Below are 17,235 nucleotides of genomic sequence, written 5' to 3'. Positions count from 1 at the left end.
GCAACTCCCAGTGCCTCCCTCATGCCGGAAAAATACACTTCGGCGTTTACTTTCCTTTTTTTTTTTAAATATAATCCTAAAAAACTCGGCAGGACGGACTAGACGCTGTTGCGGGGAGGAGAGGGCCATGGCTGCCCCGCGCGGTGCCCGGAGGAGGGGACCGCTCTCCCGTCTCTCCCGAGGGGGGGGTTTCCCCGGGACTCCCGCAGCCGGGGCGCGCTTCACCCGGCGCTGACAGCGCTCACCGGGGCCGGGGTGGGGGGCGCGGGGCGGCCCCGGAGCTCCTCCGCCCCTCGCCGCCCCGCCCCCGGGCCCGATCGGCCAATGGCGACGCGCGGTGGGCGGGGCGGGGCGGGGCCGCGGACGGCCAGTGCGCGCGGGCTGCGCGGGGCCTGGGCGGCGGCGGCGGCGGCCGAGCCCTCGGAGCTGAGCTGAGGTGAGGCGAGGCCCGGCGGGAGCGGGGGGTTGCCGGCCGCCGGGCGGGTCTGGAGTGGGGCTGTAGGCCGGCGGCCCGGCCCGGCGTCGGGCGCTTCCGCCGCCTGCGACCCCTGTCGTGCGCTGCGGCCCCGGGCGGAGGCTTTCGCGAGGGGGCCCGGCCCGGCCCGGCCCGGCCCGGCCCGCTCCGCCGGAGGGTCTGCGGGCCTCGCTGCCCCAGCCCTGAGGGCGGGGGCTCTGGCTGGCGGGCGGGGTGGGTCGGGAGCGCCTTCCCCAGCGCGCTGCTGGGGGCCTGGTCTGGGCGGCCTCGCCACTTTCTTCTCAGATGGGGAGTGTTCGAGCACTTGCGCCCCATCCCCTCCCCTCCTCGTCCGCTTCCCTGCCACGGACCCCCGCGGCTCGCCGGGGGTGCGAGGGGTTCAGTGCTGCGCCGCACCGCTGGTTCCCTGTGATCAATGCAAGAAGCGCTCCTGCACCCCCACTCTGGCTGCTCTCCTCCACCCTCCTTCCCTCCATCCATCTCCTTCCAGGCAAGCGTGTGGTCTCCGGCACACGGTGCTGCCGGCCGGTGGGGCTGGGGCACTCGTAGTCTTCATCCTTCTTCGTTGCAGTTGTTGGATTCCTGATGCATCCGTTGGTGCCAACGTGGTGTAGTGGTGCTGATGGGTTGGCATTGCCTAGTTGAAAGGGTAAAAGATGAAAGTTTTGCTTTTGGTGGACTGAAGTGACCTGATTTGAGAGTTCCTGCTGAGAGTATTTCCTTGCTGCAGGCGGTGGGGATCCCTTCCTATGGGAGGCAGGGATCACCCTGCTCACACTGGGGGGGGGGCTGGGAAACTGATGTTACTTCAGACCAACCTTCTGCATAGGTGACGGAGGGAGTGTTGTAGTGACTCTGTCACCGACCAAAACACAAAGTACGTGGAGGAGTTCCTTCAGAAGCCCTTGGTGTCTTGCATAGGCATATCTTCAGGTGTAAGCTGCCTTTCCAGATTTGCTGTTAGCTGAAAAACACTGTCTTGCTTCTGGGAAAATAAGTTTATTGCGACTTCGAAGCTATTTCAAAAAGGAAACAAAAAGTTCATAGCTACCTAAATTTTGTAAGTTTTGTTCCCAGCTGCTCCATTAGACTTACTTGGGGCCAAGAGTGACACTCGTTCTGTTTCTGTGCTTCAGGGAGTTGATTTAGCTTTGGTGCCTCATTCCTGTTTATAGGAAATTATCAGGATAAGCACTGGATGCAAAGAAGTTCAGGGTGGGTGAATGCAAGGAAGATTTTTTTTTTCCTTTTTTTTCCTTAGAACTGTTAATATTGTGGTAATGTTGTATTTTACTTTTGCATTGGTGAGAAGGTAAATGAGACCTTGCTCTGGCTCGCCTGGTGTTGGAGGCTCTCAATGCTGTTGCATGCTTTCTCTGCTCTCCCCATAGATCCTTTTGTTCTTTCTGGTGCTTGCAGCTGGTCTCAGGCTTCACTCTTCCATTTTCCTTCATCTTTTGTTTAGTCAGCCCCTTTAACTGAAACCCTTCCTAAGTCAAGGCACAATGTGTTTTTTTTTAAGAAATGTCCTATGTAGTCAGCTTACATAAAACATGGTATGGAACTGTAACTGGTGGTGAAACTGGAAATAGTGCTTGGCTTGGTTAATACTCCTCACACTTTTGGTTTTTGAGGCAGTTGGAGCAGGTCGGACTGTTTGGGGATTCGTAATGGTTGTGACAGCATAGGTAACGTGCACCGGGAGGGCACTGGATGCGGCATGGGGAGATGCTCACAACTGCCACGCAGCGGGCAGGGCATTGCTATTCTAGGGGAATGTGGCTTGCTTCTGCAGATTGTGTTTTCTGCCTAGGTGCTTGTTAGACCTTAAAAATCAGACTATATGCTGGCTGGGGACTAGTCTAGTGGTAAATATTTTTGTGAATGTGTCATCAGCAAGACGCGAGGCCAGGCCCTGTTGAGTTCACTTTTCCTGTTAACACCAGTGAGGAAGGACTTTCACATCTGCAGTTTCTGCTTGGCATGACTGTGGTCTCTCCTGGCTGGTAATCAAAGCTAGTAAAAGCACCCAGGAGCTCCTTGTTTAGTCCGGAGTTGGGTGGCCTGCCTGCCTTGCCTTTGGGAACCGGCTGGCTTCAGCTGGAGGAGGGGCTGCTGAAGCCTCTCTGCTGCGAGACTGCGCCCTGCACTGCCTCGGCTGTCACGGCTCACATCTTTTTCCTTTTGAGGAACGGCAGTGTCTGTCCCTTCCAGTAGCTGTTTATTTGGAATGGGATGAATGTGTTTATGGAGCGCTAATTTTAAGAGCGGTTGTCTAATAAATAGCCTTGTGAGGAGTATAACTGATTTTGGGCAACTTCACTTGCTCGTGCGCTTCTGAATGGCAGTAGCAAAATCTTACCATATGGTTAAGTTACAAGGTACACAGTATTGATGGGATATAGATGACACTGAGCTATGGTTTCTCTTCAGATTAGCAGTTAGAGTTGTAACCTGGGCAACCGTCTCTGCTGATTTTTTTGCTGTTGTGGTGGTTTTAAAATCTGTGACCTAGAAGTTTTTCTCCTCGGCTGTGTGGCCACACAAACTGGGAAGTTCAGTGAAAGGATATGCACAAAACAATCTGAGAAAGAAACTTCCTGCTAATCTGTCACCTAAACCCGGTAGATCGGGCACTGGGCAGCGTATGAACACTTTTAAGGTTGAGATCATCCTTCTCGTGGTTTCTCGTTGCATGTGTCATCAGCCAGGAGGCTGGAGGCATCTCTCTAGTGGTCTTGAGCTGTGCTGCTCGGGCATGGCCCTGCAGCACTCGCAAGGGCTCCCAGAGACTGCTACGCCAAACAAGTCTTGTGGTAGGCGTAATTAGGTAGGAGGCATCTGTCTCCTCTGCTGTGATAAGTTCATCTGTACAGGGGTCTGCAAGTATAAAAAGAAAAAAAACAACCCATAATGTTGAAACCTACTGGTCTGCAAGCCAGGAAGAGATTTGACCACTCTCTATGTGTGCAAGGATTAAAATCTAACCTCCCCCTTAATTTTTAACAACATATAAGGCTGGCTCCGTTTAACTCCATGGAGCGGGCTGTCTACCTACTCAAAGCGTAGAGGGACAAAGGAATGTTTTCATGATCTGCCTCTCTCCTTTTTAGACAAAACACGTTTATTACAAAACAATAATCTGACACTTCATTGAATTTTTTGTAGTGTGGTGCCCGTGCGAAGGCTGTCCCAGCGTCAGTATCCACATACTTTTGATTGTTCAGACGTAGTGTGCTATTTGGGAAATGCAACCAAAAGCGCTGAGGAGCCTGTTGGTTTCCGTGTATGTTTCTGCTGAGCGCCATGTATGTTGTTGACAAATACTTCATGCCGGCAGTAGCTTTGTTGGGTGTCGTGTACCCTGAGCACACCTGCCTTGTGTTCATGTAGACCCCACTGCAATTCCCCTGCAAATATACCACTGCTCCTGTGATGCAGGAGAGCCTGGAATAGGCACACAGGTTTTTTTTCCCCCATGTCAAATTAAAGATTTGCTCCGCAACAACTGCCACCAAACCATGGAAGTAAGGATTGTGGTGTAGAAGTTGGCCTACTTGAACTAGCGTAGATTTCTGTAACTGAGATTTTTGCCTACTGACTTAATCTGGGTACAGCACAGGTTTGCTCATAAGGTGCAGAACTGTTATCTGCGGCAGAAATCTGCGTTATGAAGGCACTGAGCTGCTAGCATTGGAGTAGTTACGGTTTTGCATGAGTCATCATTTTGGGGGATGAAGAAAGTTAATTGTTCCTGTTATCTTAGGGTGCGGTCTGATGCGGTAGCAAAGTCGATGGGACGGCTAGGTACCAGCAAAAGGCAGAGTCCTGCCTTACCCTCCCCTGCCTGCTCCAGGTGGCTTTTCTTGTGCTGTCAGCAGCGCTCACGCTGCTTGTGGCAACCTGGTTTAGGGAGCTAAATTGGCAGAAAAATTAATCAGAAATGAAAATGGCAGTGGGCGTAGGGCACAGGTTTGAGTATCCTGTTACCTAACCATGTTTTGGAGGTTGTTTTTTTTTTTTTTTGCCATATTTTTCTTCCCAGCAGCTGGCTTTTGACCGGAGTTTCATCAACTTTATTATTAGTTTTGATGGCGGGATGATGAGCATTAAGTAAGGACTTTGTGTGTGATTGTGCTTCAGCGACCAGTATTTTCATACGGGTTATCAGTGGAAAACTACCTTTCAGGCTGTAATCCTCTATATTCTTCCAGGTTTCTCTAGACTCTACTCTGTTGAAAGATGGGAGAGATAGAAGGAACATACAGAGTCCTGCAGACTCCTGGCTCTCGTTTGGGTGTCCAGAAGACCACAGGAGTGAGTACCTTGGAGCCAGGACAGAACCTCTCTACTGCAATGGCATCATCACCTGCCAAAATGCACGAGCGGGACCTACCAATCAAAATAAAGATGTTGGACAACACGGTGGAAGTACTTGACATAGAGGTAAGAGAGTTTTAAACCTGATTTCATGTACGCTTAGCCTCTGATAATGTGAAGCTCAGAGGATGTGCTGCTGTTCTGAGCTGGGATGTTTTGAGGCAATATCTGAATAAAGATTCCTGTAGGCATTTCACCTGCTTACAAATAGTTAAATGAGTAGCACATCTTGGTTTTTTTAAATCTTTTAGGTATAACAGATGTTTTGTGTTTTTTAACAGACTTTAAATGCAAGCACACACTGTAACAAGAAGCTTTAACTGTTATTTGCTTTGGGGGAACACCAACTATGTTCTGCCAAACTGTTCCTGCTTTGAGCTTTGTCGATTTGGCAGCTGGGAAAGCAGAAGAAATGTGGGGTTTTTTTTTTAGTTACTACTTTGTATTAATTATTTTAATGGTTCGTGCCCTCTTCAAGTAAACTTGCTCCTATTTGGAAGCTTTTGATTGTTGCCACCATTTGAGAGGGAAGAACCAGAGGAGGGGCGATGTTTTTGATAACTTGTATTTAAGAGTATTCTTGCTTAGCAATTGGGGAAATCCGCCTTAAGAAATACAAACCATGCTCAAATTGGTGTGCTTCTGTTTTTAAACAATCAAAAATTTTTATTCTTCAAATTCTTGTCTCATTCTCAGCATTAACTTCGGACTTTAATTTAAGCTTGCCTAAAGATCTGTTGTTAGAAAACAGCTCTGTTCTAGTGAAGATACTCAGCTATGAGGTATTCCACATTAGTACCAAATTGACTTTATAATTAGCACTGATAGTCCTAGTTTGTTGCATAGACTTAAACAGCTTTTTCCAAATTGAGTGAAAAAGATGTCTGTGGAGCTCTAAAGAAATAGTGGCCTTTGGGCGTGTCCTCTACAGATTGCTGTCCAGCTGTTCAGCTCTCAAACGTGAAATCTGATTATTTTTTTGTTTGTTTTTTATTTAAGTGTGAGGCTATGCCTGTGTTCTCCCACCTGAGGACACGGAGGGTACAGTAAACCCATCCGTCCCTCAATTACTGCATAGAACACAAAAATTTTATTTTATTTTATTTTATTTTATTTTATTTTATTTTATTTTATTTTATTTTATTTTATTTTATTTTATTTTATTTTATTTTATTTTATTTTATTTTATTTTATTTGAATATTTTTAAAGAAACATCTGCTGACTTTGGTACTATTGATGTGGGATTTTTTTATTTTTTTCAAGTTGGTGTAGATGTTGGTGCTTATGTGTTTTTATTTTAAAAAAGAAGAAAAAAACCCAACAACCAAGCAACTCGTTCAACCCTGTAATTTTGAAAATAGGTGCAAGCTGTTAAAATCAAGAAAGAATTTATAACTCCTAGTTCCTGCTTTATTACATGAAGTCAATGACTAGAAATCTCCTGTATATTAGCATAGATGCTTTCCTTTTCTTCCTTGTCATATTTGTACCAACTCTGTCTCTTCTTCTCATGCGAATCACCCACTTTCCTCAGTAACCTTACCCTCGTCATCTTACTCTTATCTGGCTCTTTCTGACACAGTCAAACCCGGCTTTTATTGCCTTATCAAAGGCTTTTATTGCCTTTGATCTGTTACTGAAGGGAAATCCTGTGGCTATACTTGTCTCTGGCGACAACCTCAGGTTCCTTTTTCACCTTCAGGCTTGCTGATGCTTGAGTGGCCCTATGGTCCTGTCCTGGAGCTCTGCACTAGCTTCTCTGCTGTTCTCTACTTCTGAGCACCCTCCCTTGGTTCCCCTTGGTTCTCATCTGCACTCAGTACCGTTCGCTCCTTTCCACAATACCTTATTTTGTGAAACTGTCTTGACCTGTTTCTCCTTTGCCTGCTTGGAACAGTCTTGACTGTATATCCTTCCAGTTATCTTCGTTGCTCTCTGGCTTCCGTTGCAGGTCCAGTTTAGCTCCATCCTTAACCCCTTGTTTTATCATGCAGCACTTGGTTGTTAGTCTTAACCACCGAACAGAAATTCAGTTCTTTATGATGTCTCAACTCTTGACTGTCTCTTGGCTCTAAATAAAATCATCCTTTGCCTGATGAAACTTAGTTTTGATATTTATGTGTCACATCAAGCTTCAAATGTAACAAAACCCCATGAATTCCTCACTCACAGTATTTTTTTGTCTCCTGTGAGTCTCATCTGTCTGACCAATGATGTAGTTCCTGTTCACCTCTGATTCCTTCATTTCCTTTAGCGGGCCATCTCCTGCAGGTGTGCTGTACAATCTCTAGGATGGTACTGTTTAGCTAAACAGCTAAAATTCATCCCATCCAGGACCACCTCGTTTCACACCTTCATTGTCGTGATCACCTTGTTGGTTTGAGCCTTTCCAGTCTTGCAGCATAGGTACCTGTTTCGCATGTTGCAGTAAGAGGGAACCTGCTCAGTTGTCGTTCCTAGCAGCTGCTGCCTGACCATTTTTTGCATTGCTCTGCTGCCACCCTCTGTAGCTTTAAATGTAGGTTGCTCACCTCTGCTTTCAAGGTCCTTTAGGGTCCTACCTGTAGTCTCATGCAGGAGAGGGTGCTTTGCTCTGTCCCCTAACTGGGCCACAATGCAGTACATTTGTTGCTGCTGTTGTTTTCTCCCACCACAACGAGAGGTTTCCCATAATTAGGAACTATCTTAGTTTTCTCTTTTTACCTGGAAAGCGCGCTCTGGTTACAAAATCCAAAAAAGCAGCTAAATTTGGGCAACTAGAGTGCTGAGTCCATAGTTAATTAGAATTACTATTCTTCTTTAGTTCAGGCGGAACTAAAGAATTTAGTAGTGTTTGCCTGATGAAGCAACAAGAAGAAGGGGTCATCCTTTGTTCTTCTGTAAAGCATCGAGCACAAAAAGGTGTGTAGTCAGCAGCTGTAGCATTAGAGTCCTACTAATACACTGCCTGTGTCTCCTTTCCTTTTTGTCTAAACGAGGGAGCAAATGATAGCAAACAGGGATGAGGTATTAAAATGTTAACACTCTGCCTCCTCATTTGTTTGGTGGACTGGTGGGGTAGCAGTAACTGACTGCTGTTTGTGATGGAAAAGTGAAATTTTTCACTCGGGGATTGAGGGCAGGAATTAGGAAAAGTCAGCCACATTTGCTGAATAGGTGGTGTGGGCTAGCACAGATGTGTTTTTTTTTAAAAGCATTGGGAGAAATTCATGATTAAGCAGCTGTCCTAGAGGGATTGAGGCTCTGATTGCAGTGCTGCTTGCCTATACCTTTTGCGTTTGTTTTCACTGAGTGTGGAAATGAGAGGGGATGTTGTATTCATTACCTGCTTCGTGGGGTTTGTGTTTATTGATTCAGGTCAGCAATAATTTTTCACTGTAGCAGGATACTGAGGCCTTTCTCATAGGTGCTGTTGGCACTGCCTTCTGACAGAGATGTAGCTTATGGCAAAAGGCATTTCCCCCTCCCCTTCAAATCATTTTCCCTTCTGTCTTTCAGAACTACGGCAAATAAGTTTTTACTTATAAAAGGGTGTGTCAGTGGAAGAGACTGACTAGCCACAGCGGTCAGCTTCTGGAAAGGGGCTGTCTTTTTGCAGTGCGGTGGCCCTGTCTACAGCCTTGCTTAGGAAACTGCCTAAAATAAGCCACATCAGCAATTTAACTGTACGGGATAAAGAGTAGCTGCAGTAACAATTCAATCCATGCAACTTTTCCTTGTTGTCCCCTCCTTTCTCCAAGATGCATTTAAAACGTTTGCTCCTCTCCTGGCAGGTGTTGGTGGATACTCTTGTTTGGTAGCTCTTCCCTGTCATTTGGGTTTTTTAACTCGCCAAAGAATGAGACTAACAAAGTGGCATAACGGATGGGATGAGAACGAAAAAAGGAAAGGACAGTCTTTCCTTCATGTTATTGTTGTATCTAGACCAGTGTATTAAAAGTTCAATATGGCTACAATCCACTGCCTTTTGTCTAAAATCCACTGTCTCTGTCTGCTCTCACCATCTGTACTGTAAGGTTTTCTTTCTAACTACGAATTTTTTTAGTAAGAGGGAGCTATTCTTTAAGGTATACTGTGGCAGAGCTCCTCTCTGGGGAATCTTTTGAATGTTAGGGAATGGAGAAATGCTCAAATATTCTAGAATTTAAAAACCTCAAAAAGGTGTACTTATGGTTTCTCCTTTCCCTCCCAAAACAAAAGAGAATGAAACATATCCATCCAAAGCTAGCCTGCAATATTAATTATTTTCATGAGTTGTGGTTTTTTTTCCTTTTCAGAGCCAGCTTGTTTAGTCAGTTCAAATCTTGCATGTGCCATATCACGGGCTACCTGTCCTCTTCCCTTCAAGCTAAGTGTCCAAATGGGTGGTTTTGCAGACTATTAGATGAATGATTGGAAAATTCAATTTAATTCAGACTGTCGGCACACTTCAAAGTAATCAGGGTTTTACAACAGAAGTTCTGCCAGCTTTCCTGATTTTCTTAAGGGATTAAACTTGGAGGGCTTTGATCTGCATAAAAATATGTCAGAATCTTACGTAGAAGGGTCTGGGCTGGGTTTAATTTGCCAAAATGACCACTTGGTGAAATTATACTTGTCTGGTCCTGGTTATGGAAGACAACAAAATGTGCTGTAGCAAAGGATAACTTAGGCTATAGGAATTTAGGATATAGGAAGTTGTGATTTATACTTGCTGAAAGCTTTTATGTTGATTGGTGGTAGAGTTGGAAGAGGAATGTATTACAGGGACAGACTTCACGCTATCAAAGACAGAGTACAGTGGGTGCACCTGGGTTAGAGGAAACAAGGTGTCTTTTTGTATGGTGTAGTTGGAAGGAGAGTGGTACTGATGGTAGGTGAGAGTCTGGTGCTGTCTTAAAATCTGGTAAGTAAAATAGCAGGTTCAGTCAGCAAAGTGGTCAGACTTGCCACGTCTTCCAGCTGCTTTCTGTGATGCAATACCTTTGTTTTGGGAGCCTGTAGAGAGGCAGACTGTGAGGTCTGCCCCCCTGATCCAGTCTTCTCTTTGCGCTAGCTTATAAGGCATTTAATGGAATTGCTGCCATAATGTGATATTTAATATTTGGTCTATATGTTGTTCCTTATGTAGGAAATAGGTGTGCTTGCTTTCTTACGTGAACTGTGCTCTATGCTATGAGGAAGTGTTCCAGAAAAAGAAGTTTAGATTAGTATACTTCAAGTTTACCAAACTCTGTTTGGGGAGAACAATTGTGCGTACTTCCTCTTCTCCTTCTGCTTGAACGTAAAATAAAATTTGGGAGTGAGAAATACTTACGCGTTATGTTGTAGTTGAATTTTTCTGTATTTTCACCTACTGGAGAATGAATTCTGTAGAACTGTAATAGTCATCATAAAATCATAGCACAGTTCTTAGCACTCAGCAAAACCAGGTGGGTCTGCCTGTCTGCACTACTCAATGGAAAACTTAAACTAGAATTTTTTCTTTTATGCTATTCTTTGTCAGGTTGCTTTGAGCACACTAGTGTGTGCTTTCTTTCTTAATATAATGAAGTAACTTGCTTCTCAATAAAACATGTTAATAGTATGAGTTAACTTTATGTTGATATGAATTTGCCTTAGATTTCAACTAACTTGTGCTGGGATTTCGGTTTTGTCCTGCAGTCTCGCCATGCTCTGAAGTGCTGTTTCAGGCTTTCTCTGTGGGTCAGTCTAGTGCAAGTATTCTTGTGCCTCGGAGCAAATGCTTTTTCATTTTGTTGGGATTTTTCCTCTTTTCTGTATTTCACCCAGGCCTGTTGTTTCCTTGTGCGTGACTCAGTTTCTTGAAGGTGGTTGTATCTTTTCTCCTTTTCTGACCAAGTATGTGGAAGACAGAGTGTGTTCCGCATCCCTGAGGCAATGTGTGGTGGTGTCCCTCTCCTTCTGACACCAGTGGGCTGCCTGGGAGAGAAACGCGTGACCCCACTGCCATTCATGAGAAGAGGCTAGTCAAATAAGGTTACAGTTTTCCCCCCCTGTATTTTCTTATTAGGTGTTGTCCTCTCACTGCTGGTGTCTATTTTGGAGTTTACTGATGTACCCTGTGAAACTTACTATTATATTGCTACAAAATTTAAGTGGCTTATTGTATACTAAGTTGAAAACAGCTACTTGATGATGACTCTGATAGGTGGTCAGCAAAGACAGTATCACTATATGACTCTGGTCGTATATGGCACTGCAACACTGACTGTATATGGCACTGGAACAGGTTGCCCAGAGAAGCTGTGGCTGCCCCATCCCTGGAGGTGTTCAAGGACAAGTTGGATGGGGCTTTGAACAACCTGGTCTGGTGGGAGGTGTGGGGTGGAACTAGATGGTCTTTAAGGTCCCTTCCAACCCAAATCATTCTGTGATTCTATGATTCTTCCTTGGCTTATTTAAATTTATAAACTGCATTATTAAAAGCGCAAAATTACTTTCTTTCTGTATGTTTAGAATAGAATAACTATGTTTACTTATTCTGGTTTCTGTGCAGTTTGCAGGCATCCGTAATTGATAAGGTCTTGTGAAAACAGCACCTCTTCAGATGCCCGTTGTTTCCGACCAGCCGTCGGAGCCCACAGCTGTCACTTGCTGCAGTCGGGGGCCCTGAAATCAGGAGCTGGGCTGGGACTGTAGGAGATTTTGAGGGCGGCGGCAGAAGCAATCTGACAGCTTGTGTGTGCCTTGTGATTTCCCATGGTTTGGAGAGAGTGTTTTTAGGTTGCGCGCACTGGAAAATCCTGCTTTATCAGTAACTTCTTAGGTAGCGTTAGTACCCTTAAGAACTTTGTTGGGTCTGAAGCAGAAATTATGCAGCTTAAAATGCTGTTATTGAGCAGTTTTAAGTAAGAAATATGTCTGTTAAAAATGGAGGCCATGCTGTGGGCACTGGAAAACATACACTCTGAAATGTTCTTTGAGAGAGGCTGTCCTTGCTGCGGGCCATGGTGAGCCCTGAGCCAGCATTGCCGCACTGCAGCTTTTCCAGCAGGATGGGGCAGCCTGCCGCTGGCTCTCTGGCAGAGCCAGGCTCCAACACGAGCTGCCCTCCTGCCTCTCCCTTCGCCTGCTTAGACCTTCCTTTCATAAAGGCTTTTTTCCCTCTGTGCTGTAAAAGCATTAACAGCTTAAGTATGTGGGAAGTGGGAGGACAGGCTGCTTCTGAATCCTATTAAGCGCTGTGCTGAAGGAATTGAGATGCTGTGTTAGTCAGTTCGGTGTTTTTCTTCCCTGGCTGGGAAGAAATAGTCAAAATTCCAGAAAGAATCATAGCCAGATGTTTGTCATTGCTCCGGTTTGACTCTCCTAAATATGGCAAATAAGCTGCCTTAGGACTTATTTTTGTCTGACCTCAGAAGAGAAAGTTAGTAATTCACTATTTAAAATTTGAAGTTATTATAGGGTTTAAAAAGAAAGTAATTGAAGCTTTAGAATTTGTGTACTGTTTGATTCTACTATGTATTTTTTTTAAACTTGTTATTTTGTGTTTGGGGGCTTGACTTTTTTGATGCTATGTAGGAATGTGGTATTGGGTGGGGAAAGGTAAAACTGCAGCCATTTTATTGACAGACACTTGGGGTGTGTGTGGTTTTTTTGTTTGTTTCTTTTTTTTTTAAGGGAAGATGTAAACTTGAATTGGATTATAAAAACAATTTACGGCTTTATGTTTCTCTGGACATTAGGTGTCCCGCTATGTGAAAAGAAAATTGAGTTATACTGCAGCAAAGGAGAAACAATCTGAATATTCCTGTATGAAAATATGCACATATTGTAACTTAAAACACAAAACCATTTAGTAAAATGATCAAATGTTATCACATCCTTGAAATATGGCTTTAATAGATTGAACACATGGTGTGCATAGATGAAAAACTTCTCTTGTATGGGTTCAGAAGAGTGAATTGAGGAACACTGTGAGAGACACATTTGCTTGTTGGTGTAAAACTAAACTCTTTAATATCTCTTTAATTTATCGTAAGGATACTGAGAACTTTATGTCTGTAATTGTTTTGTCTGAATGAGATCTGAGAAAGTAAACCAGTGCATAACTTAATGGTCTTGGCATACATGCAGTGGTACAGTTCTAGTACTTAATTCCTTTCGTGTGCTTTACAAAGTAACTGATGCACAACCTTGTAAAGGAAAAGCTGTTACCTGTTATCTACCTTACAAATTCAGATAATGTCACCACTAATAAAGAAAGGAAACACAGTTAGTTTCTTAAACAATTCTGCAGAATGCAGGTGTTCATTTCTTTGTTTCATCCTCTAGTGATGAAGGATGGTGAAAATCAGCTGAGATTAGTCTTATGCCATTCTATCCAAATAATGGTAAGAACTGTTGTATTGAAAAAAAAAAAAAAAATTTTTCTGGAAGCCTCGTCTGGGTGTGGGTGACATTCAAAGTTGGTACCACAGATGGGTAATTCTGTAGAATATATAGAGCCTGAAAGGGGAAAAAAAACAACCCCAAGAAACAACCCACAGTCAGCTAAAGACAGCTACAGATATGCAGCGTGCTGAGGCAATTCAGAGAAATTTTAGGTTAGTGCTTACTGACAAAAGGGACTTGATGTTGAGCAAGGATGGCGTCACCTGGTACCCGACAGTGTGCAGAGCCTTGTGAATGTGCATTTAAATAAACAGGGTTGCAAAAGCATACCTGTGTCTCATCTGTTTCTCCTTGCAGCAAAACACATTCCTGGCAAGGGCCATGCTGCCTACTTGTGTAAGAGGGAGACCGTATAAAAGGAATATATAAAAAAAAAAAAACCTGTGCTCTGGTGATGATACTTAGTGTAAAAAAATTTACTTTTTAAGACTGTGATGTGGCATATGGAAGGGGCAAGACCTGTCTGTCTGGCAGAGCAGACATTCATGAATAAAAATAAGAAGTTTAAAAGAAAAGGGGGGAAAAAAAAAAAAGAGTATTGAGCTGCCAAGTAGTCTAGATTGTGAGTTTGGAGACACTCCTGGAAGTCTTTGAACAGCTTCTGCATGTGCTGCTGCCCTGGCCTGAGCTGCGTGGTCGAAACCCATTGGTACAAAATGCAGAGAGGAAACAAAAATCGGGCTGTCTAAATTGGACTATATTGCTCTTTAGTAATATCTTTTCACTTGTAGAACTTTTGATGCATTTTTGACATGCTTGTAGCTCTGTGCTTGGGTTTTGCACACATGCATGTAATTTGGAGCGCTCTTGTGATGGTGAAAGCAGGTTTGAAAACTTGGCTTAAGCAGTTGTTTCTGCCCAGCCTCATGGCAGAGGAACAGGAGTTCCTCTATTATTTTAACTATTAATGCCTCCTCACTGCTCAGGCAAGACACACGATGGGAGCTCAGTTGCAGGCCTGCTTTCCCAGCAGCGAGATCCGGGCTGACGTGTTTGACATCTCTGCTACCTGAGCTGCTCCTCTCCTCTGGCCGCCCCTGGCAGGGGGCTCAGGCACAGCACTCGGTGGAGTCTGAGCACAAAACGGGAGTAGTGAAATACATGTATTAGTTTGAAAACAGGAAAGAGGACTTTGTAGAGACTTTGCATTAGTCCTGTCCAACATGTGCTTCAACTGAAATCATGAAGGACGAGCATCACTGTGCCCCTCAGCCCACTTCTTGGGCAGCTAGCCTGAAGGCAGAGGTGTAGGACAGACTCCTGCTGGAAAGGGGGAAGTTAACAAAGCTTCAGCCTTACCTAATCTGGCCTGTAGGTATTTATTAACCCATCGCCATGGTATTGAAGCTCCGCTCAAAGTACAGTGGGGAGTGACGTTAGGACAGCAGGTACAATTTCACTTTTGCACAAAACGAAATATAGTTTTGTCCTTTCCTGTAAAAATACCTAATTTGCATAAGGAATCTTCCGTGATTGTCGTATTTCCTTAATGTTTTAAACTGTTTCCTTTGGACAGGCTTCCTCAAGCAGTGTGTCAACCTGGAGTACCATAACCGCATGTAGGGAAAGCCCAGAGCATGATGGTTTTGAGGCAAAGGCATAATTAACGGAGAAAGACTATCAATTTTAGTAACTTTTTAATGAACTTTTAAATTATTTTTTTTTAATATGAAGTGATGCAGTGCAAAGTCCTAGAGTACCTACAGCCTATGTGCATGAAGTGGCCAGGCACGGTAGAGAGAGTGGGTGTAAGGAGGAGCAGTGGTTTGCACAAGTGTGTAGGGTCTTGTAGCAAAGGTGGGGGGCGGGCGGGGCAGGAATTGAGATCATCAGTCTTTTAACTTCAAGTTTCTTAGCTTTATTATACTGTGTTACTACTTGTATGAACAAAGCAGGTGCTTAGACGTTCTGTTATGAACCTTAATTTCTTGAAGTGGAAAAAGGCTTTTTTTGAGAATGTCATACTGTCCATTTTGACAGCAGGCCATTTTTATAACTAGGCACTTTCATCTGTCCTTGGTTATTTCAGCCACCAAGTTGTTTAATGTAGCATGCTGACGAGGCTGAGCCCTTTCAAACGTGCGCTCAATGTGTGAGGAAGGCTGTCAGTGCAGTGTTGCTCTGGCCCTTTGCAGATTATTTGAAATAGTACGTGTTGTAAAAACTGTCCCAGCATCACAGTTAGCACAATTTTCTGGCATTTTGACTGCCATGATCTTTGCCTGAGCGTGGGATCAGACACCCAAAAGCAGCTGCTTTCTGTGATACTGTTGCTGCTGTTGTTTTGAGTGTTTAATTATTAGCAAGCATCAACTCTGGTGCCAAATTGTCAAGCAGCAGAATGCTGCGAAACTCTTACCAGTGATATGGTCCTGGGTTTTAATTTGGGTGACTTACCTCTTCCCCAGGTAGTCTAGAGCAGTGTATGAAGCAGGGGTGCTGGGGGGTGCATGTTTGTATTTTTCTCTCCAGGCAATGAAGGTAACTGAGAATTTCTGCTCAATGCCCCATAATTCTCATGTGGATCTTCTGTGAACTGTTTATATATAGTGCTTGGGGACCACATGTTGGTTGAATGCATAACTGTGGTGCTGTTTTGTTTTTCTCTGAGCACAGTGTGTTTTATTTTAAGTGCTCCAGGTATTTCAGCACGAGAGCACTTTTCAAACTTGGGACCATTTTTTGTCTCTACAAGCTCCCTACCTAAGTATACGTTTCCCAGTCTCGTTCATGTAATTCTCCCCCTCCTGGGGATCTTTTCCCATGTCAACAAATTACTGTTTTCCTACTTTCAGGCATCCAGCAAGTCTAGCCACTCTGGAAAAGCATGTTTGTTGGGTAGAGCTGGTTCATTTGGCAGTGAAGGGCTTTAACACTGCTTGAACCTTTAAATGATCACAGGTTTTAAAGCTAACCTTAATTAAATGAGCCAGAGGCTTACATTTCTAGAATAATTTGTGTGTCTGTGGATTCTGTTTAAAAAAAAAAAAAAAAAAAACAAAAACAAAAAAACAACAACAAAAAAACAACAAAAAAAAACCCAAACAAAACAAAAAAACCAACCCAACCCCCCCCCCCCAACCCAAACAAAAAACGAAAATCACAACAAAACCAATAACCAATCACTGAAATCTTAGGACAAAAAAATCTTGGGAGGGGAGTCTTAGAATTTTTTTTCAAACGAAAAATTAGGCCCAGTGTCCAGTGTAATAATGTAACTTAAAATACCTCAGAAATTTGTATTTGTTATTTGGTTTTGCAGCTTCCATATTTGAGTAAAATGGATTTCAATGCCATGTGGAAACACCACGACACACAATATTAAAAAAAAAAAAGTACATTTTCACAATGAAAATGTACACTATCTGAATCCGTGAAGAAATTACAAAGTCATTTTCAGGGTGGCGGTGTATTCCCAAATTTTGGTCTGTGCCAAAGAAGTGGCGTGCGGCTGTGGATGTTCATGCTGCTCTAGCGGCGGTGCTCTCCGGCGCCTGGGGCTCGGTGCCGGCTGCGGCCGTGGGAAACCAGGTCTGGCCATGGGTTCGGCTTCCCCGGGGGCAGCTGGGAGGTGCCGGTGGTTCTCCAGCACCATGTAGAAAGGCTGCCGCTGCAAGTGGGAGACCTCGGGGAAACCATGCTCCCTTGGGTGGAAAAAAAAGTTTAAAAACTCCAAAAGTTCCTATCAGTGACTAGGGTGGAGAATTGGAAGAATTTTCGCACACCTTTCGCGCGTGCTGGGTTGACTCCCATAGCTCTTGGCCCAATTCTGGAAGAAGTCAGGATTGTCGTCTTCAGTAAGCGGCAGGGACAGCCTGCGGTGGTGTGAAGCTGCGGGGAGGACCCTGGTGCAGAGTCAAATCCCTTGACACCCCAGCTGTGCAGCCGTTGCTCTGTAGGTTGTTAAATGCCCTGCAAACCCTTTTTGGTGTTGGTAAAACAGCCTGTAGTTGGGACATGTCAGTATAAAAGAGTGAATAAA

The 17,235-nt window shown here is 44.3% G+C and overlaps 1 protein-coding gene across 5 annotated transcripts in view; it reads left to right on the top strand.

The window, feature by feature from the left end:
- The first annotated feature begins 348 nt into the window (after nucleotides 1-348).
- FARP2 (FERM, ARH/RhoGEF and pleckstrin domain protein 2) overlaps nucleotides 349-17,235 on the top strand; it is an 83,996-nt gene continuing 67,109 nt past the window's right edge. For 2 of the 5 annotated variants that reach the window (XM_074590916.1, XM_074590919.1), the window contains exons 1-2: nucleotides 380-436; nucleotides 4,690-4,921. In XM_074590916.1, coding sequence (XP_074447017.1) covers nucleotides 4,718-4,921 — 204 coding nt within the window. In that variant the 5' untranslated portion in view covers nucleotides 380-436; nucleotides 4,690-4,717. Of the gene's footprint in view, nucleotides 447-4,572; nucleotides 4,922-17,235 lie in introns of those variants that run through there. The other 3 variants (XM_074590920.1, XM_074590918.1, XM_074590915.1) reach the window with 3 other exon arrangements.

The sequence above is a fragment of the Larus michahellis genome, chromosome 6 (genome assembly GCF_964199755.1).
Source record: "Larus michahellis chromosome 6, bLarMic1.1, whole genome shotgun sequence".
Classification (NCBI taxonomy): Eukaryota; Metazoa; Chordata; class Aves; order Charadriiformes; family Laridae; genus Larus; species Larus michahellis.
The sequence above is the reverse complement of the archived record's forward strand: the minus strand, read 5'-3'. Positions and strand labels throughout refer to the sequence as shown.